Raw genomic sequence first — 23,093 nt, 5'->3', positions numbered from 1 at the left:
CGGCCACTGCACTCCAGTCTGGGTGACAGAGCGAGACTCCAACTCAAAAAACAAAAAAACAAAAAAAAACTAGGACAGAAATCTCTTAAACTGAATTTCTTAGGACTTGCTCTGTTAATTGTGTGGTTTGTTGTTTCCAGCTATGATTTCTTGTTCAAATAAGTTGAGGATGTATTAAATATAGCTAGAATGATTTAATTACTAAAGGATGCCTTAGAAGTTTTATTATTCTTGGGAGTATCTTAAACATAAAAAGTTTCCTAAACTTACAAGACTCAGAGTTCAATATTGATTGAACCAATGTTCTAATTGCCCTTCAGGGCTTCAAAAAATGTCTGATTATACTTTTTCATTTCCGTTTAGTAAAACTATTTTCTTAAATCTTTCGATTGAAGATATATGAGAGAGGACCCTCCCCCCCCCAAAAAAAACCATAAATTTTTTTTTCGAGGGCAGGCCCCTTTTAACAGACTTCTTCCATTAGGTAAGTGTTCTAGGAACCCATTGGCCTCAGCATGTCAACTAGCATTCTATGAGATGCTGAGTTTAACCTCAATAAATTTTGGGAGGGAGATTCTTTCAATGCATTTGCTCATTTCAGGCACACCTGCCCACATCGTACTGATGTTCAGCAGTTTTTGACCAAAATCAGCATGACTCCCATGCCCTACCCTCCCTATGCATCTGATCTCACCCCCAGTGATGTTATTTTGTTTCCCTGGGTGAAAAAACTCCTCCAAGGGAAGCATTTTGCCAATTGGAAGAAGTGAAACAAAAAACGGCAGAAGCACTAAAAGACATCAAAATTGACTAATTCAGAAACTGTTTTGAGCAGTGGGAAAAGCGTCTGTGAATTACATCAAATGGAAAGTACTTTGAAGGTGACTGGAGTTTAAACGCATAAGAATAAATACACAATTTTTAAATACATAAATTTAGATTTCTTGGGTCCCCCTCCATACATATTTTTAAAAATTTCTTATTTTCTGTTACTGCTTCAGTTTTTACATTAGTTGATGATATGTTAATAAAGGTGCTGCTTGATTTACAAAGGGGCTATGTTCCAATAAACCCATTATAAATCAGAAATACCAGAAGTTGAAATGTTTTTAATACCCTCATAAGCTCATTCTTAAGTAAGAAAATCTTCAGTTGAGCCACTGAAAGTCAGGGACAAGTTCGTATACTGGTTTCTACTTTTTTAATTGAGGAAGTATAATGTTTGAATTAGATTATATGTTAATTATACTTTTATGGGCTAGTATACAAATTTTACCATTTATAAACAAAGTTATTTCTAAGGAAAATTATTAAGTTTTATAACCTCAGCTACGCTTTGCCTTTTTTCAGGTTATAGCCTCTTTAGACACTTAAAGCGTTAAAATACAGTTATTTGGATCTGCTAATTTACAAATACAATCATAACATGATTCTAAAATGTGAGCACTTAATATATTCATTATTTTTTCTTTCTTTAGGTTCCAGCAACAAATTATATATATACACCTCTGAATCAACTTAAGGGTGGTACAGTTGTCAATGTCTATGGTGTTGTAAAGTTCTTTAAGCCTCCATATCTAAGCAAAGGAACTGGTAAGTGTTGTAACTGGTGGAGTCTTTATGAAGTAGAACTGCAATATTGGTTTGAGGAACATAGCTCCTTCTGTACCCTAAGGCTTAGAGTAAAAGGTCAATTCTGATTTATAATTGCCAAACAACACTGATGCATATTGTTTAACTGTCTTAATTTATTTTTAAAAAATGGTCCTTAAATTATAGTGTTACAAAAAGTAAGAATAACCATGAGGAAAAAGATACCCAACAGCATCGTGAAAGTATCTGAAAGCAGAAAATTCACTAGTAAATTAAATATATAAACGAATACAGAATACTGCAATACTATAACAGTGGTTCATAAATACTTTAAATTCTGTTAAAGACATCAAAAGATAAATGTATAAAAAACATCTATATAGAAATATGTTAATGGATACCCACTATAAAAATGCAAATTATGACATCAGTAACAAAGTGTAGTGAAGGGAGGCATAAACGTATGAAGTTATTTTATGCAACTGAAGGTAAGTTGTTGTCAGGTTAAAATAGATTGCTATAACTGTAAGATATTTAGTAAACCTCTGGTAACCACAAAGAAATTGCCTAAAAAAACATAACACAAAAGAAAATTAAAAGGGAATCAAAGCATGTCATTACAAAAAATCAACCAACACAAAGGAAGACACCAAGAAGAAATGAAAGAGGGATGAAAGAGTGACAGGACAGACAGAATACAATGCACTAAATGGTGGTCATAAGTTCTTTCCAATCAATAATTAAAATTATTATAAATTAGTTAAATACCCTGATCAACAAATATAGAGAATAACTGAGTGAATTTTTAAAAATAACAGGATCCAAGTGTAAGCTAGCTACAAACACTCACTTTATATTTAAGGACACATACATGTAGAAAATGAAGGAATGTGAAGAGATACTCTATGTAAATGGTAACCAAAAGAGAGCAGAAGTACCATACTTATCAGAGAAAAGAAACTTTAAGTCAAAAACTGTCACAACAGTTTTTAGATATTGTATAATGATGACTGGGTTCATTCACCAAGAAAATATAACAATTATATATAAAACTGATATTAGAGTACCTAAGCTATGAAGCAAACATTGCAGAAATGAAGGGAGAAATAAGACAGCAACACAATTATAGTAGGAGATTTCAGTACAACCCTTTCAGTAATGGATAGAACATGCAGAGAGATCTCTTGGTCTCTATTGGCAACAGATAATTCAAACAACACTATAGACCAAGTGGCCCAAAAGTCATATACACCCAACTGGAGTGGAAGTCAAATTATTTGCAAGTGTACATAGAACAGTCTTCAGTATATATATAACATGTTTGGTCACAAACAAGTCAACAAATTTAAGGTCAAAATCATACCAAGTATCTTCTCTGACCACAAGAGAATGACTCTAGTAGCAGGTAGAAAACTGGAAAATTCTCAAATATATAAATATTTTTAAAAAATACATTTGAACATCCAGTGAGTCAAAAAAGGATATCAGAAAGAAAATTAGAAAATATCTTGAGACAAATAAAAATGACAACATAGCATATCAAACTTATGGGATGTAACAGAAGTAGTTTTAAGAGAGAGTTTTATAGCAATAAGTTATCTATGTGAAAAAAGATCTCAAGCAACCTCACTTTATTCCTCAAGGAACTAGAGAAAGAACAAACCAAGCCCAAAGTGAGCAGAAGGAAGAAAATAGCAAAGATTAGAGCAGAAATATATGAAATAGAGAATAGTAGAACAATAGGAACAAAAAAATCAGTGAAACTAAGGTTTTTGTAAAGGTACACAAAATTATAAGACTTTTAGCTGGACTAGGGAAAAAAAGAGAAGACTCAAAATGAGAAATGAAAGAGGTAACATAACAACTGATGCTATAGAAATACAAATGATCATAGGAGAATACTATGAACAATTTGTACAATACTAAATTGTATAACCTAGAAGAAATTAATAATTTTTTAGAAACATAAAATGTACCAATATTGAATCATGAAGAAATTGAAAGTCTGAGCAGACCAATAACTAGTAAGGAGATTGAGTCAGTAATCAAGTACTTCCCCCAAAAAGAGAAAAGCTCAGGACCAGATGGCTTCCATAGTGAATTCAACCACATATTTAAATAAGAATTAAGGCCAGTTGATTCTTCCAATTCATGAACATGGAATATTTTTCCATTTGTTTGTTTGATTTCTTTGAGCAGTGTGTTGTAGTTTTCATTGTAAAAGTCTGACTTCTCTGTTTAGGAAGATGCCAAGGTATTTCATTTTTTTGTGGCTATTGTGAATGGGATTGTGCGTTTTTGGGGGGTTTATGTTTGTTAATTGTTGCTGTGTAGGAATGTGACTGACTTTTGCACATTTATTTTATACCCTAAGACTTTGCCAAAGTTCTTTTTCAGTACAAGGAGGCTTTTGACAGATTCTTTTGAGTTTTTGAGGTATAGAATCATTGTTAAGATGTCCATCCTACCCAAAGCAATCTGCAGATTTAACACAATACCAATTAAATTACCAGCAGCATTTTTGTGAGACCTGAAAATGGCAGTACAGGAATTTATGTGGAATAATCAATAATCACAAATAGCCAAAACAATACTGAGAAAACATAACAACAAAGTGAGAGGTATCACACTTTAAACTTTATTATAAAGCTACAATAATCAGAACAACTTGGTATTGGTACAAGAACAGGCATATAGACCAGTGGAACAGGATAGAGATTCTAGAAGCAAAACCTCAATTTCTTAACCAAGTCATCTTTGACAAAGCCTTAACTATCAACACCTGGGGAGAGGAGAATGTATTCAGTAAATGGTACTGGGAAAACCGGCCAACCACATGCAGATGATTAAAACAAGACCCCTACCTATCACTATATGCAAAAATCAGCCCTAAATGGATCAAAGTCTAAACATAAAACTTCAGACTATAAGAACCTTAGAAATACAGGAGACACCCTTACGGAAGTTGAAACTGGCAACTAATTTCTGATCAAAACCCCAAGTGTCCATGCCATAAGAGATAAGATAGACGAGTGGGACCTCATCAAACTGAGAGGCTTCTGCAAAGTCAAAGAAACCATTGAGAGAGCGGAGAGACAACCCACAGACTGGGAAAAAATATTTGCCAGCTGTATGTCTGACAAAGACCTAACATCAAGGATCTACAAGGAACTCAAATGTGCCAAAAAGAAGAAAACATGCAGTCCCATCACAAAGTGGACAAAAGATATGAAGAGACACTTCTCAGAAGAAGACATACAAGCAGCCAACAGGTACATGAAAAAATGCTCAGCCTCTCCGGGCTAGGTGTCTCAGCCTTTAATTCTGCGCCTTTGGGAGGCTGAGGTGAGTGGATTGCCTGAGCCCGTGGGTTCGAGACCCGCCTGGGCAACTTGGCGAGACCTCATCTCCAAAATAAATAAAAAAAACTAGGCGGGCGTGGTAGCGCGTGCCTGTAGTTCCAGCTACTTGGAAGGCTGAGGCGTTGGAAGGAACGCCGGAGCCCAGCAGGTCGAGGCTGCGGTGACCGGGAGCGGCCACTGCACTCCAGTCTGGGCGACCGAGTGAGACTCCAACTCAAAAAAAAAAAAAAATGCTCAGCCTCACTAGTCATCAAAGAAATGCAAATTAAAACCACACTGAGGTTCCACCTAACTCCAGTCAAGATGGCCATCATCAGTAACTTAAAAAACAAGAGATGCTGGAGAGGATGTTGGTGGGAGTGTAAACTAGTACAACCTTGTGGAAAACAGTGTGGTGATTCCTAAAAGATTAAAAATTGACTACCCTAGAACCCTGCAATCCCCCTACTGAGAATATACCCAGAGCAAGTCAAATCACTCTATGAAAAAGATACCTGCATATGCATGTTTATTGCAGCATTATTCACAATAGCAAAAACATGGAACCAACCGTGCTGCCTGTGGAAAGAGGACTGGATTAAAAAAATATGGTACATATACACGATGGAGTATTATGCAGCCATAAAGAAGGACAACATTATGAGCTTGTAAAGTTGATTGTACTTAGAGGCTATAATACTGAGTGATCTAGCACAGAAACAGCCAAGTATCCCATGTTCTCACTCATAAGCAGACCTTGAACAACTCTCGTAATACTGTAAGAAAGGGATTGACAGTTGTGGAAAATTGCCAGGGGAAGGCAGAGGTGGGACTGGTAGTAATGGGAAACTGCTAGGGGAAGGAGGGGCACACCTCATCAACAAGGGTAAGTGCATAATGAACATTTATATGCCTATCCCTGAATTGTACCATATATATTTAAAATAAAATTTTAAAAAAGAATTAAGGCCAGTTATTTTCAATCTCTTCCAAAAAATTGAAGAAAAGGGAATACTTCCAAATTCATATGATCCAGCAATCCCACTTCTGGGTGCTTATCAAAAAGAACTGAAATCAAAATCTTGAGGAGATATTTGCACTGTTATGTTTATACCAACATTATTCACTGTAGGCAGCATGTAGAAGCAGTTCAAGTGTCCACTGAAGGATGAATAAAGAAAATATGGCACTACATGCAATGTAATACTACTTAACTTTAAAAAAGAATGAATTCTGTCACATGTGGCCACGTGGATGATCTTGAGAGCAATATGCTAAGTGAAATAAGAAAGTTGCAGAAGACAAATACTGTTTGATTCCTTTATATGAAGTATCTGAAATTGTCAGCCCATAAAAGTCGAAGGGTGGATGCCAGAGACTGGGGGGAGAGGAAACTGGAGTTGCTGTTCAGTAGGTAGAGTCAAGTATACAAGATGAAAAATTAGAGATCTGCTGTCCAACATTGTGCTTATACTTAATACTGTACACTTAGAAATTTGTTAAAAGGGGTGGATATCATATATCTTCCCTTGACCCCCAAAGAAGGTAAATGAAGAAATTAGAAAGTTAGGTTAGAACTCTGTATATCAGCTTTGATATGCACACTTGAGTAGGTTAAAAAATAAATTTAAAAGTTATAACCTAGTAATTTCTATATGATAATGTAACGTTTTAAACAAACAAATATGTAAAGATCACATCAAAACCCATGAATTTCAGTTTATAATGAGGTAATAAAGGGAACAGATAACACACACTTCAGTTGAATTCAGTTTTGCTAAATTTGCCACTGATTACTGTTTTCATCTATTCAAAAACACTGTTATCTGTAAAAGACTGTAAAATTAAGAACAGAAAAAAATACTTCTATTTATACTGTCAATTTTAAGATGCGGCCATATTTCAGAGACGTTAAAAATGTGAAACAATGGGTGTTGTTTATGAAATATTGTCCATGTTTACTACATGCCAGAACTGTGATCATGCTAGGAACAGAAAGATACTGTCATTGAGTTCGTATTATAAAACCGTTTTATATATAAAAATATATGTGCTGATTTTATTGACGGATGAGCTAAGTCTTCTTTTTAGTGGAGTAGCTGAGGGAAAAATCTCATCCTCATGCAGTCAGTCTATTGATGTATAATGTAAAGACCTAGTTTGGGTGTAAATGGTGATAAGTTTTAAATAGACTGCAGGTTAAGATGGAAGACTAATATGAATTCTGTTGTTTTAAAGGAAAAGGAAACACTGAAGTTGAAACAGAGACATTTTTATTTAAATATTTATTTCTCAAACATTTTTATTTTGTCTTTACTTTTTCCCCAAGTCTGCTTATCCCCTCTGCATCTTACATAGACTGACATGCTTTTGCCTTAGTCGTTTTCTTTCATCATTAGTTTTCTTTGAATCTTACATGTGCTGCCCTCTCTGGGAATTAGCCATAAAGGTGTGATCACTGTGATCCTCTTCTGGTTGTAAGTTTTACCTGGGTAAATGTAAGTGGCCTACCAAACATAGGAATAAGCTGCAATCTGCTGATAACATTAATTTGAAAGAAGATATAAGACATTTTATACATTATATGTTAATTCTTATCATTGAATTTTTTTAAATAAACTGATCAGCAAATACATCATTTTCAAAAACAACCTAATATGATTATATAGAATGTAATTGGTTATTTTAAAAACTAATGACAGTTATTTTTCAGTTGTTATTGGATAACATAATTATGTTTTCTTGTGATAATGTTATTAGATTATACATCAGAGAAGCCCTGAGGAACTGTAATTTTTATTATATTTGTCTTATATCTGTCAGATATGTTCAGTTGGATTCAGTCCTTTAGTAAAACATTCATGGCTAGTAATGAGCCATCTGTTATTACAGAGATAATGTTTCTCTGTTTCTTTTGAAATTCCAAATTAAAATGAATGTCATTAATTTTATGTGAACATAGTCATTCAGACTTTAAAATAAATCTGAAGACAGTAAGCTGTCTTTGCTAGATAATAAAGTTTTAAAACTATCCATTTATAGCTTTAGTTACAGTTACATATTTGTTTTTGTTGGTAGAATTCATCCTTCAATACAAGTAAATGTTGCGGGAGAGTCAGACAAGATGCACTGATGTTTGTGTTTAGGAAAGGGCCACCTTCATTAGTATTACCACAGAGAAGTACTAGAATAGATTTACAGGAATAGTTCACAGATGTGCCTTTCTAGAGATCACATAAAACAATATTATTTCACATATGAAGAGCCACAATCTAAATAGCATCCAGATGTACACAACTAGTTATGTGGAGGAAAATACCTCTATGCAACTCAAATTTTGGTAGATGGAAAAATGTCTATTATGTTTTATATCATTAGCCAGAATTTTTCATTAAAATTTATTTTATGAAAGTTAAACTCAGTGTGGTAGCGGCAGTTAGGTGCAATTTGGCATCCTTACTCCTTGATTAAAAAAAATTTTTTGAAAACATTCCTCTTGTCCTGAATAATAATGATTATATATAACCTGTAGCATGCTTTTTTATTCCTGGTAGCAACTTATTCTGGTAGCAAATGCTTCTATTCCCAAGCTTTATATTCAGTCTTGGAGGTGTTGAAATTTTCATTCTTATAACAGTGTATCAGTCTGTTGTTAAAAGGACATACAGTGTAATAGATATTAACATTCTTGTCTTATTGTGATAAGATTCATCATGAAAACTGAGAAAGAATCCTTCAAGGATTGTGAATTCAATACATACTAAAATGTCATTGTATCATCAGAATTGATTTTGATAATGACTCATTAGTGGTACAGAATATAGCCTCTTTCATATAGGAAGATAAGATCACTGCCTTTCTAAGACTAGAGATTTTCTAGCAGTAATTTTCTTTGAAAACCTTACAGTTACTTTTGCTCAGGGAACTGGCTAGATAGAATTAGGTATGTAGTTTTTGCCATGGACAGATATCATAGATCATATTTTCTTAAATAGCATATGTACAGGGGTTTCATTTTAGTTGTGTCTCAGATTTTTAGAAACCATTATTTTTTTAAAACGTGAGACACATTTACTCTGTTTTTATCATCTTCTCTTGTGAAAGACAATACAACATTTCTGGACTTCTTAATAGTATATGACTCATCCTTGCCCGATAAGTATCATAATGCCTGTTCACACTGTGAGCATGTAGGAAAAATTGAGGGAATGCTGCTTGTGCTTAGTCTCCTAATATTTTGAGTTCAGAGGAAGGGAGAGAATAGGCAAAATATTTTTTTACTATATACTTCTTTTTCTTCTTTCCCTCAATGTTGAGGCCCATCTGTGTTTTGTGCCCTGAAGCACTCAGCCTTTTTGTGCCACATAATGTCATCATCTGTGGTTCTAGCTCAGGAATGCTGTGTTCCAAAATTATTTGTTTCCCCAACCTCCCACTAAAATTTTCCATTTTAGAAAATTAGTTTTATTAAACCGCATGGCAGGCATCCTATGTAGTGTTTCTAGAAGCAGACCTTGCTTTTTTTCCGTTCATTGTCTTATACAAGAGCACTTTGCGTTTTAGCCACTTACTAAGCATTATAATCAAATTTCTTAGAGTAGTATTCAAAACATTGGATTTCTGAGAGTCCCTATTAGTTTTTCTTACTTTCAGTTTTTGGGATAGGGTGGTAGAATATAGGGCCCTAACATTTTTTCTTTTTCTAGTCTGTAAAAACATCTAGAATGCTATTTTTGGTGGTAAAATTTTACTTATTAGAAAATATTTTGTCATTTATGCATAAGGTCATGTAGCATAATTGTTTGAATATTTTTATTTTGTAATAGGAATATTGGTTGCCTTTTAAATGAATATTGACTTTTAATTTTAATGTATTTATTTTTCCTTTATTTTATAAAAATATGACCGTAAACTCCTGTATATGAAGAATTAAAATGGCTGAACAATAATTTATTAGTTACTGAATAATTAATGACTTCTTAGAACTTTGTAAGATCCAGGACCTTTCTCATTTATCAAAAAGGGATTAAAGTATCTAGTATGATGAAAAATTATATATTGTATTTAATTATAATTTTTAAAAAATTGAGAATATACCTTTGATGTTTTAAACCTTATACAGTCATCCATCCTTATGAACATGTGATGACCATTAGAGAACCCATCTTAGAAAAATGCATAGCATGCATGTATATAGACTTACTCGTATAATGTCTATGGGTTATACTCCTCCCATCTCCTTTGAACCCCAGGTTGTGAACTCATGGTCTGTGGTATGCTTATATTCACTTACCCGAATCAGACATGCACTGAATTTGTATTTCTCAAGATCCAAAAAAGTTATCATAATTTGACTAGATGAGTGAGGTGAGTGTCTTCCCAGGTGCCTGGCTGGCTTTTAGAAATAGAACTCATCCAGATCATAGTTGGTCATCCCTTGTCTCTTCAGGGATTTGGAAACTTTTAGCCTCTCATCTTAAATGAACTCACACTATCTTCCAGCTATTCTGTTCACTTCCACCTGGAAAATGGAGATGGGGGAAATAGGTTTTTCCCACTTCACTGCTTGCTCTTTGTCATATGCAAGAATGTCTTTTTTATGAAGCTTGAGACTCCCATCTGACTTTCCTAAGACTAGCACTAGCACTCCATCTTTGATGACCTTTTCCTTGAGCAAATGATTAACTTGCTAATTTAGAGAATTACCCCATCTTCTATAAGTTTATAATTTTAGTTGTTTTAATGGATCATAAAAATGAATCATAAAATTTACTACTGTTTTCTCATTGTTAAAACTTATGGTGCAGTTTTTTCTCTTTCAACTGAGGTTTTTTATTGTTTTCCCCTTCTCTTCTGGAGTAGCTTGGTATTGGACCTAGTTTTTGTCTACAGTGATAAAATGATAGATTCTCAGTTACAAGAAAGGGAGACCCAAGTGTAATCAACTAACTAATGTAAGGCACAGTTGTATGCTAAAACTATAGGAGCAAGTAGAGGACTTTGGGATAGACATGTAGAGATGAAGACTTCTAAGAGATACAACATTTAAGCTAAACTTTCAAAGATAAATCAGATTTTGATAGATTAGGAAGAAGAGACCAACATCCAAACTTTGGAAATAGCAACAAAATTTGTCAGAATTTTATAATACAAATGTAAACTTTTAAATTTCAAAAGCCACTGCTAAAGAAATTGACTTAAATATAATTTTTAATAGAACAATGTCAGCAGTATAAATGAGGCATAATTTTATACCCTTGTAACAGTATTTTTCAGGGATTATTATTAAGACCTATGATACTTTTCTGGATTACACTTTGTTTATGTATTCCAGACTGAAACAAGAAAATATTTTCTAAATTTAATTTATGGTTTTCTATATTTATTTTAAAATATGGTTAAACTGATTTGTTCACATTGTATTCTATTGTGTTCTCTTACGTCTTTTATATATGATATTTGTTTGCACTTTACAAAAAAGCCCTAAATGTGACACAGTGCCTTCTTTGTCTTATAAATGTGGAAATTTGAAGCCAAAAAAAGTTGCTGTTGAGTGACATGGGTTATGTTTTCCTCTCTGCCAAAAGGCTTTTAAACAAATTACATACACCGTACAGGAATGCCACTTTTCCGTGGCATTTCTGGCTGTTATGTGAAACTTGACTTCTACTTCAAGTTGTATGGGTCTTAGAATCAGCAAAACAAGTATTAGATGGCTTAGTTGGGAAGCATTGTTAAGATAATATCCAATTGGTAGTGTCCTAATTCTAATCTACTATGACTGGTTAGTATAATTTTAGCTGTATGTAAAAACTGGTAGAAAACATAAACACGGAAGATCGTTATAAATAAATATCTAGAAATTACATGGTATTTAAACTTTGATACATATACTTAGTGGTTTAAAGTAACTGTTTAGATGCGTATAGTCTTTTTTTATTTACAAGTTTATTTTGATGTAATTTACATACCATATGATTTATCCACTTAAAGCATACAGTTCAATAGCTTTTAGTACATACATTCATGGAGTTGTCCATCTGCCACCACAGTCAATTTGAGAATGGTTTCATGTCTTCAAGAAGTAACCCTGCTTCCCTTAGCAGTCAACCTTTGAAATTCCTCCCTATTTCTCCTAGCCTTAAGTGACCCCGAATTTTTCTGTCTCCATAGACTTGCTTATTTGTGTTATTCATATAAATGGAATCATACAATAATTACTCTGTTGTTATTGGGGTCTGTCACATGGCCTAATGCTTTTAAGGTTCATCGTGTGGTATGCATCATTACTTCATTTTTTTTGATAACTGAATAATAATTCTGTTGTATCAGTAGACCACAATTTATTCATTTATCACTTGAGAGACATTTGGATTGTTTCCATCTTTTGGCTGTTAGAAATAATGCTGCTGTGAACATTCATGTTCATGTTTTTGTATGAACATATGTTTTTAATTATTTGGGTATGCACCTAGGAGTGGCACTGATAATATTTTTTGAGAGTTTTTTCTTAAAACAGTTGGTGTTGACTGACTTAACCAAGAAGAGTGAATTTTATTTTTAAAATTGGAGAAGGCACAAATGTGTAACACCATACCAAAAGATGCCCATTCTGTTTATAGGCAGTTTTCATTCCCATGCCCAGCTCTAGAAAACCACTAGTATGCTTCCTGTCTCTCTCAATTCTGGACCCTTCATATAGATAAGTCTTATATAATATGTAGTCTTCTTCTGTGGCTTTCACTTAGCATAATTATTTTTGTTCATGCATATTGTAGCATGTATCAATATTTTTTTCCTTTTTTCTGAATATCTTTATGCTATTCTGGTTATTTTAAAAATCCTGTTGTTTTATCTTCCTTCTTTTAGATGCAATTCTGTAAAGGTAGAGACCATTTCCAGTCTTAGTATAAGTTGTTAAAACTTAGGTATACCATCTATGACTTATAGTTGCTTGATATATAGAGTAAAGCATAGGAATAAAACTCCACCAGAATAATCTTTATGAACTTATGTAATATCTATCATCTATCTAATCTGTGTCACTATTATATCATAATATTAATGCTTTCTTCTCTGTTCTACCTTCCATGTTCTTGCAATATCATAGAAGCATGAAGGGAAATTATGTAATCTTATACCAACATAATAAAGGGAGTGCTCTTTATTTGTATATTGTATAGTAATTTTTCTCGTAAACTAAATGATTGTAGTGTATAATGTAACCTCAATTCCGTAATTTGCATTCATAGCTATTACTGAATGTCTTAATATAATTTTATGCAAATGGAAGACATTGCAGAAATACTGTTTTTAAAAACAAGTGTTGAAGTAGATAAAAAGGAGATGAAGCAACTTTTATGGAGAGATTTTTTGGTGTGGATTTCATAATTTATGCATGCCTGTTTCTTTTACTAAAATTCTTGCGTAGATAGACTACCAGCTTTCGTTTACAATAAAACTCCAAGGCAACTTACATTCAATCATACTAAGTAAATTAGGTGAATTGCTCAAGATTGCAGAATAGAGAGCTTAGTTTATCATTTGTTTTCCTTTCCAGATTTATATTAAGCTATGTGAAATATTACCAAAGTGTTAAAATAGTTAAATACTTCGTCAGCAGTTTAATTATGAATTTTTACTAATGCATTACAGTCAGTACTTCATCAGCAGTGTCAAAATGTAATATATGCTATAGGGGCTATTTACTATTCAGGTAAAGTAAGAATGCTGATTTATTAAGGAATTTTTGTACTCTCCCCACCTTTTCTGGTGATGTTAGTCGTAAAGAAGATAGACTTTTAAATTACCATTCACTTTATACCTTAATTTGGGAAAGAGTGAAAATTAAGGCTCGAAGAAAATATTTCATTATTTTGTGAAGTCATTATTGAGGGATTAAAAATCTGTTGGTAGAGAACATCTTTGGAGTAATTAAATCAGACTTATTTTGGTAGTTTGCCTTGTTATTATTTGTTAAAACCAGTAGCTTGGTTTCCAGTCATGCCATGAATCTAATGCTAGTTGAGAGGACCTGAGAGCTCTTTAATACTTTATTTAGATTGCTCTTTGTCCTTATTGTACTTGAGAGCTTATTGAGTAGATTTTTTAAAAGATACTTGTTTCTTTAACCTAAATTTTTGTTTATTTTCATAAATATGTGCATATTTAAATAAAATAAAGTGCAGTCATGCACTGCATAACAAAGTTTTGGTCAGCAGAGGACCATATGTGTAACAGTGGCTCCGTAAGATTACACTGGAGCATATATAGAAACTTGATATATGGCACTCAATATTGGTATTACAGATCAATTAGGAGAAGTGATTGATACTTAGTAATGGTGCTGGCACTTGGTTTTTTATATGAAAATATATAAATACAAACATATAGACCATCTAGGCCTGTGCAAGTATACTCTGATTACACAGTGACAAAATTACTTAACACATTTCTCAGACTGTATCCCTGTCATTGAGTAATGCCGTGAAATATGTATGACTATGTATGAAAATAGTATTTTATCTTGAACTTCCTTCTTATTTTAGATAACCTTAGGAGATTCAGAGAACATCCTAATGTGTAGTTATGCCATTGTAGAGAGCTTGCTTTGAAGCAGATAGATAGTGTTTTGAAAATATTGCTACTGCAATTGTATCTGAACCTGCAACTTAGTAGTTGAGTAGAATTGAGTGTGTGTGCACGTTCCTGCAAAGAAAATACTAAGTTATATTTAATATGCTAAGAAGTAAACTTCAACTCAAATGAGGTGTAGTATATATAAAATACATATTTAATTCTATTTCTACATTTCATATATTAAGGAAGTAGTTCTTTATTTGGTAGTTTCATAAATAGCTGTATAGTCATCAATTTGTATATGTATATTTTTGTATTAATTTTTTTACAACTTAGGAATATGCATAGTGTGGTAGCACTAAACGTTCTTTGGGTAGGTGGTGGCGTGATAGAAATGTTTCATGAAGGCTAATAGTTTGAAATGGAGAAAAGAGAACCTGAAAGGGAGGAAAAATAATTCCAGATTACAGCAGTAGTCCAAAATTAGAGATATAGAAATTGAGAAATTAAATAAATCTGAGAAATAATGTACTGGAGAATTTGATAATTTTTCTTTTCTCTTTTTCAGTGTACAGTATTTCTTTGAGTACAGCTTATGTATTTCTTCCCTTAGCCACCACACTGGATGCTTATACTGTACATTGCTGTAGTTATTTGAATAAGGTGGAAGCAATTTAGTTCATTGTTGTGGAGTCCTAAGCTTTAGGATGAAATACTTTTAAACTGCTTGTCGGAAGTGTTACATAACACAAAATTACAGCAAGTATGGATATATTAATGTTAACATTTGAATATATAGTCTGAGTTATTAGAGGACAAAGTTATTTTAAAACAAGAATTTCTACTGAAATTTATATAACTTCCTAAGCAAATGACTCAAAGGAGATTGTCTTTTAACTTTCTTCAAAAACTTTTAATTTTCTGACAGTAGTATGATAACCCCAATTCCCCTACCTCCCTCATCCTCAGTAAAAACAAAACAAACACAAATTTTGGTTAAAAAAGAAGGATAAATAACTAGGGGTTTGGAATAGAAAAAACAGTTACAAATAACTTATGCATTGGGGTGTTTCTTCAAATACTTCATGCTTTAATTCTTTCCTTTTAGGAATCTGAAGTATCTTATTTGGAAAACAGTATAAGAACTTCATAGGATTCTATGTATGCTTGGCGATTATTAGTAGTTGAAAAACAGTGAGTTTGATTTTTAGAGAGCAGTGATAAACCAAACACATACCCTCTGCTTTGCATAAATATGTTATGATTTTTAAAAAAAGCTGGTATCTTAGACTAAATATTTGAAAGATTTATTGTCATTTATATATACTATATAAATTAGACTTAAGAAAAAGGTTGTTGGGGACACATAGCCGCAACGGAATAAGAACTGAAAAATCCATCAATTTTGATCATTTAGTAATAAACAGAACGTGTACTCTCCAAATACTCCAGGATTGTCTGTTTGCAACAGCTTCTCATAACTGTTTTCCAGTATGCAATTACCTTTTATAACTGAAAATAAGATTCACAGAAAGTTATAGATAGAACACTTAATGCGAAAAGGATAAGGATCAAAAGTATGATTAGTGATTCGTTGGTTGATTATTCTTCATAAGATGCTATCAAAATACTTCCCTTCTTTTGGTTCTTTTTAGACAAGTTTAGTAATAAATTTCAAATTCTGATTATTTAGAATGTTTAAAAAATGTAACAGGCTATAAGAGTCTATAAAAAAGTATTTCAGACAATTAATGAAAATACTGTTATAGGGAAAATGTTTACTTTTTAAGCATAAATATAAAGCCCTGCATGTTTTCCTCGGCATTTTGTTATAAAAATATTTATACAGACCTTGGAAGAATTGTGCAGTATACACTTATATACTGACTGTCATTACTAAGTAAAATAATTTGTTACTTTTTTCATTCCCTTTGAAGTCAGTTGAAGATATCAGTACTTATATCTGTAGATACAGAGTTCAAGATTTATTTGTAGTTTTTTTTTAAAGGAAACTATTACATACTATGAGATATATAGGCATTTTGTTTATGTTGATACATTTTGGTCCAGATATATTACACGTTTATCTGTTTTTGTTTGTCCATAGTAATATAAAACTAAATACCACAGTTCTTTTGGACTTTCTGTTGGGAGTAGACAAATAGGCAATTGGTTGAATATCAGAGGCATCAAAATGGAATTTACTGTTTTGAGGTTTTTTGTTTGTTTGTTTGCTTTTTGGCATTCCTGTAAGTAACAACAAAGTGGGCAATAAAACGGCAAAAAAACAAAGGTCTTAAACTCTTCATAGATTGCCAAGAGATAGAATAGTTAATGAGAAGTCAGTAACTGCTGAAAAGTCTATCTCGGTAGCTAGATATGAATAGTGTATATGGAAGGTCTTCTCGTGATGTTGTCAGCTATCCAACTTTCTCAATAATACCTCCTTTAAATTACCTTTAAGATTAAATTAAGTGAGCTAGTTTAAATAAACTTTGAGCAAAGCATTTTCAGTGGGGAAATGCACCAGTCATATGAAGGATTCCATGAAAAAGTGGAAAACTCGGCATACTGTATTCAGCTCTTCAAATTCACAGTTCATATTTGCACATTCTCACTTTTGCAAAGTTTTAGTAGAGGAAACTCTTTAGCTTTATTTTTAACATAATTTTTCTTAAAATTTCTTGAATATGGAACTTTAGCAAATGTTCTCTGATTTTTATTTGCTGCAACTTCTTTGGAATCAAATTTAAGAATTGTTGACTTAGATTACGGTTAATAGAGCTTACCCCTTAAATGTTTAATTGTCCTTTTCCCTTTTATCTTCAGTTCTTTCTTAAGGCAAATTAGGAGGCAGGAAGAACCAATTTTTATTTGTCTGTAAGTTGATTGTGGTAAAATTTTAGGATTTTAGGAATCTATAGAATTTTAGGAATCCATAGAATTTGCCTCTGTAGATACCTATATTAAAATGTAATTTATGAGTTTTGACTTTCATATAGTGTAATATTTTTGATAACCTGAATCAGCGCTTCTCAAGCTTTCTATACTATAAAAATTAAAAATTATTCAAGACTCTAAAGAGTGTTAAGTGAGTCATAGTTATAGATATTTAACATATTAGAAATTAAAAGTAAAAAAAACCAATTCATTTAAAACAACAGTTGTATTACTTGTTAACACAGGTAATATTTTTAGTGAAAATATATGTTCCAAAAATTGTAAAGAAGACTAGTATTGTTTCAAATTTTGGAAATATCTTTATCTTCAGAATAATAATAGAAAGTAGCAGGATTCTCACATCTCTTCAGCATTCAACCTATTATGATATTTCAGTTGAAGTATATAAAAAATTCTGGCCTCACGCAGATATGAAGTTGGAAAGGACAAGAATATTTTTTGCAGCCTTTACAGATAATTTTGAATTTATCTTATTAATACACCAAAAATCAGCAAGTAATATTATCTTAAAGGTTGGTTGCAATAAGCAAAACAAAATCACAACATGGAGCTTTTTGTATTCTGTTGAATTAACATTCATTGACCCATCTTGTACTTTCCTTGGGTCTTTTAGTCATGCCTGATTTATAATACATTGGTCATTTCGAAAACACTGATATTCTGACATGTAGATCTTTTAAATGTTGACACATTTCATCACACAATACCCAAACATACTAGTACCAAATATTTACTGTTATTTATGTCACTCATCAATTTCATTAAGAAAGTCTTTTAAGTATTGGGAAAGTATCATGTTGGCAGATGGACATTTTCCAAAGTTCTAAATTTAACTTAAAATTTTTGATTTTATCACTGACAGAATTACCATTTGTTTTCTCTGTGCTGACAGACTCATTGCATTCATTTTTGAGAAAATGTCTGTCAGATCTGACACCTAAGTAACTGTAATTTGTCTGCCAGTCATGCCTTTAAGTAAGAATGCTGTTCCATGAAAATAGTGGCTAGTTTTACTTACAACTCAAATAGTCACACAAGCTGCTTTGCCTCAAGAAAGCCATCATTCTTTGGTAAACAGCTGGAACATTTTGTTTATTTCCTCTTTTGCCACACAGAATATTAAAATGACATGTACTCAAAGATCAAAATATGATTTCTGTTACTCCATTGGGAACATTGTTATCCTTAAGTAAAACTGTTTTGGTGTTTGTTTCTTGGAATGTCAGCGTGTGATCGTATTGAATACAGTGAGCACTATTGCAGTTTGTGCTACTGCCTTGATTCTTGCCAAGACACCAGAAGTTTTACTCACCATTCCTTCTGCACCATCAATCCAAATGTGAGCACAGTTAAAAACACAGATAACATTTTGATATTATGAAAATAGTCTTGACTTAATAAACACCATAAAAACATCTTGCAGACCCCTGGCCCCCACAGTGGTCTGCAAAAAAACTAAAAGCTGTTACCATGAGGAAATTGAGCCTTTCCTCAAACTGGAAATTTATCATCTGTTGAGCTTTATTCTAAGTTTTAAGCTGGGTGTTAGGTCTTTGGGGCCCTTGATTACCCTTTTGCTGCATAAAAACTGCCTTACCTCTTGGGCATTTTATGAACAAGGTAAGACGAGTTAATGTTATTTTCACCTTGCATCTTTTTAGAGACTTTCTTTGTGTCTCAAGCAAATTTTCTTTTCAGAACCAGATGCTCTTGTTAACTAAGATTCTTCCCAGATAATGTTGACAGCACCTAAAAATAACTGATTTAAATTTCATTGGAAATTAAAGCTAAAATTACTTTGTAATCCCTTAAATTTATACCTTTCATTTTATCTGCCAACTTTGACCAGTTAGACACTGAATCTTGGCAAAGTATTTTCAGACTCTTGGTACTTTAAGGCACATTCTAAGGTCATACCTAAGTTCGTTAGAAAAGAATGCTATGATAATTCACATAGAACGACGGTCTCTACCTGCATCCATGTTGCTGCGAAGGACGTGATTTTGTTCTTCTTTGTGGCTGTTTAGAATTCCATCATGTATATGTACCCCGTTTTCTTTGTCCAGTCCACTTTTGATGGACATCTAGATTGGTTCCATGTTTTTACTATTGTGAATGGTGCTGTGGTGAACATACATACACAGGTGTCTTTTTGGTAGAGTGATTTATGTTCCTTTGGGTATATTCCCAGAAACAAAGAATTAAATACCGCATGTTCTCACTCATAAGTGGGTCCTAGACTTTGGACACACAAGCGTAAAGGTGGGAACAATGGATGCTGGTCACAGCTAAAGGAGGGGGGAGGGAAGGGGGATAAGGGGTACACAACCACCAGTTGGGTACCATGTCCACTGCCAGAAGGAAGAGAGCTTGCTGGAAGCTTAGACCTTACCTGCATGTAATTTACTTATGTAGTAAATCCTCACATGCACCCCATAACTCTAAAATAGTAATTTTAAAAAAAAAGAAAAGAATGCTCTGATAAGCTGTTAGTAGAAATACTGTTGCTGCTGCTTCTGCTGCTACCACTACTACTACCAACCAGCAACACATAGCACTCAACCACGTTCCAGGTACTCTTGTAAGAATTACACATATAATCACTTATTTAGTTCTAGCAACAACCCTATGAGGTGAATATTATTATTAATCCTCATTTTTCAGATAAGGAAATGAAATGATTTCAGTGTCTGCCACAGGCTTGAGAAGGGAGAATTTTTACAAGTGCCTTTTATATTAGCTGTAGGAATGATATGCATTCATTTTGTAAAGATGATTGATCTGCTACTGTGTGTTATAAATGCTGTGATCTGAGGAGACAATACTAAATCTGGAAGCCTATCTTTCTGTGTTTTCTGAGTAAAAGGTGACTACTTCCTCTCTGGCATTCTTTAGAAGTCTTGAATACAATCAGTGCTCTGAAAAATATTTGCTTTGTGCACAGACTTGTTATATGCAATATATGTAAGTTATTTTGGTGACATATTAGGCATCTTCTCACAGCTAAGTTCTTCCTTAAGTTAGAAACTCCCTTTCTTACCCATCTTCCTACCTTGTAACTGATGCTTTGTCATCCTGAACTCGGGACGAGGAATTGATCATTGCACTTGCTCATTTCTACTTTAATTAATGAAACTATATTCTTACAAGAATAATTTTTAATGTATTTTGGTTCCAAAATCTGTTGATACTCCTTATACTATTTTTTAATTAAGTAACTTTATTAAATATTATGAAAACTTTTTTATGAAAACTAAGTTGAATACCTTGGAGGATAATAAACAGAAGGCTAGATTTGGCCCGTGGGCCACAGTTTGCCAACGCTGATTTATGTTAGTGGTGTTGTCTTCTTTTTCTCTTACTGCTCACAGTACAGTTAATTCTCTAAGTAGCCACACACTTAAGCATGTGTCTTCTTTGATCGCCCTTGTCTTTCCACGAGGATTTAACTCTTGTTTAGATACTTCAGGGGATACTCCTTTTTTGTCTTTTTCATCTTGTATTCCTCCAGCTTATGAACCATAAAGCAAATCTTAATTATTATAAAGAGTGTCAAAATAGCATATGCTATCAGCTTCATATGAATTATTATAAACTCTTTCTATAATGATGTCTTTGGGGTGTGTTTCTGTGGAATAAATTTATAAGAGAGCTTCTTTACAGTGAGTTGGTAATTCTTCAGTATTAAGTTCAGGTACACCATACTTATAATTGATTAGAAAAACTCTCAAAGAAACCTCCACTGCAGTTTTAATTATAATGTTTTTACTTTATTTGGCATTATTGTTTATGTTTTTTAAAACATGCAACATGGAGACAATGTTCTGACTAAATGTAGAGATAGGTATCAGTCAAATATGCTAAATTTGCATCCCAGGTCTGTGCTTGATATTTTTTTAGACTTGGATAGGTTATCTAGCTTTTTTTTTTTTTTTTTTTGAGTTGGAGTCTCACTCTCACCCTAGCGTGCAGTGGCACTGCAGTGGCACATAGGCTAGAGTGCAATGGCATGCTGTCAGCCACCGCAACCTCGACCTGCTGAGCTTAGGCAATTCTTTCATCTCTGCCTTCCAAGTAGCTGGAACTACAGGTGTGTGTCACCACACCTGGCTAATTTTTTTGATTTATTGTAGAGATGAGGTCTCGGCAAGTTGCCCAGGCTGGTCTTAAACCCGTGGGCTTACTTATCCTCTCTCGTTGTCTCCCAAAATGCTTGGATTATAGGCGTGAGCCACCACTTTTTTAAGAAATAAAGTTCTCTTGTTTCTAACCTGGAGGCAATAATATATGCTGCATACAACTATGTAACAATTCAAGGAGATAATATATATAAATTGCTTAGTGTATACCTGGCATGTAGTAAGCCCTGAGTAATTGTTAACCAGTAAATAATGCAAGTTTCCTCCAGTTGAAGACCTAAGGACAAAGTACTTTGTTTCACATAAGTACTGTATTTTCACTTTGTTTTCTTTCTGAGAATAAATCACTTCATTTAAGCAGGGACTATAAATTGGAATATTGATAAATATGACAATTATGTATCTTGAACATTATCATTTTTTATTTGATAACTTCAGACTGTATTTAGGACTCTAAATATATTTTACCAAAATCTAATCTCCCTTGAGAATTAGACTTAACTTGAGACACTTTGGTTAAAATTGAATCAGTGTTAGAAATTGAATCTGAGGCAGGGCTCAGTGGCTCATGTCTATAATCCCAGTAGTTTGGGAGGCCAAGGCAGAAGGATTGCTTGAGCCCAGGAGTTAAAGACCAGCCTAGACAATGTAGTAAGACATCATCTCTGCAAAAAAATCAAAAAATTAGCCAGGCATGCTGGCTCATGCCTGTAGTCCCAGTTACTCAGGAAGCTGAGGTGGAAGGATCACCTGAGCCCAGGAGTTTGAGGCTACAGTGAACCATGAATATGCTACGGATTCCAGCCCGTATGACAGAGTAAGACACCAACTAAAAAAAAAAATAAATAAATAAATTGTTTTTGAGGTGTCTTCTGTTGCCTGTCATTTTGAACTGTAATGTTGAGTTTGAAATTTATAAAATTATTGGTTTTATCATTTTTATCAAATATGAATCCTTAATGTAATGCTCACTAAGAATCTAGGACTCAAGGCTGTGTATTCATCTGTGCTAAGCTTAAATGCCAGTTTCCAGTTATTCTGGAAAATGTCATGTGCATCATTAACTCTCTTTATCATGATGAGCCATTACTCGTATAGGGAGTATAAACTCATTACAGTAGCAAATGTTGACATAAAATGACATACAAACTAAGGTTATGATACTAGTTTGTAAAATATAAGTCAATATAAGGACAATGTAATTTTCATAGGTGAAGAAACGATGCCTTATTATTTAAAATTCTCACTAAACAGTACTTATACACAACACTATGAAGACAGTATATTTTAGATTCATTTGTGTTCTACAGTTAAAAAAACTGAACTAAAAAACAGTTAATCAAAGACTAAATAGGGATTATTGCTGCTAAGATACAAAATACTAGCCAGGTCAAAGATATTTAGCATTGTAGGGTGGCGGAGGGAATTTCTAAGAAAATTTAAATTCCAGAGAAATGTATTCAAGCCATGAAAGCAAAGT

General features: G+C 33.2%; 1 protein-coding gene across 3 annotated transcripts in view; it reads left to right on the top strand.

The window, feature by feature from the left end:
• POT1 (protection of telomeres 1) overlaps positions 1 to 23,093 on the top strand; it is a 111,541-nt gene that overhangs the window by 35,059 nt on the left and 53,389 nt on the right. For all 3 annotated transcript variants that reach the window (XM_008071199.2, XM_008071202.2, XM_008071201.1), the window contains exon 4: positions 1,479 to 1,593. In XM_008071199.2, the coding sequence (XP_008069390.1) occupies positions 1,479 to 1,593 (115 nt within the window). The remainder of the gene's footprint in view (positions 1 to 1,478; positions 1,594 to 23,093) is intronic.

Source organism: Carlito syrichta, unplaced genomic scaffold (genome assembly GCF_000164805.1).
Source record: "Carlito syrichta isolate Samal-C Ts95f unplaced genomic scaffold, Tarsius_syrichta-2.0.1 Scaffold314163, whole genome shotgun sequence".
NCBI classification, from domain to species: Eukaryota; Metazoa; Chordata; class Mammalia; order Primates; family Tarsiidae; genus Carlito; species Carlito syrichta.
This window is presented reverse-complemented; position numbering and strand designations above follow the sequence as displayed.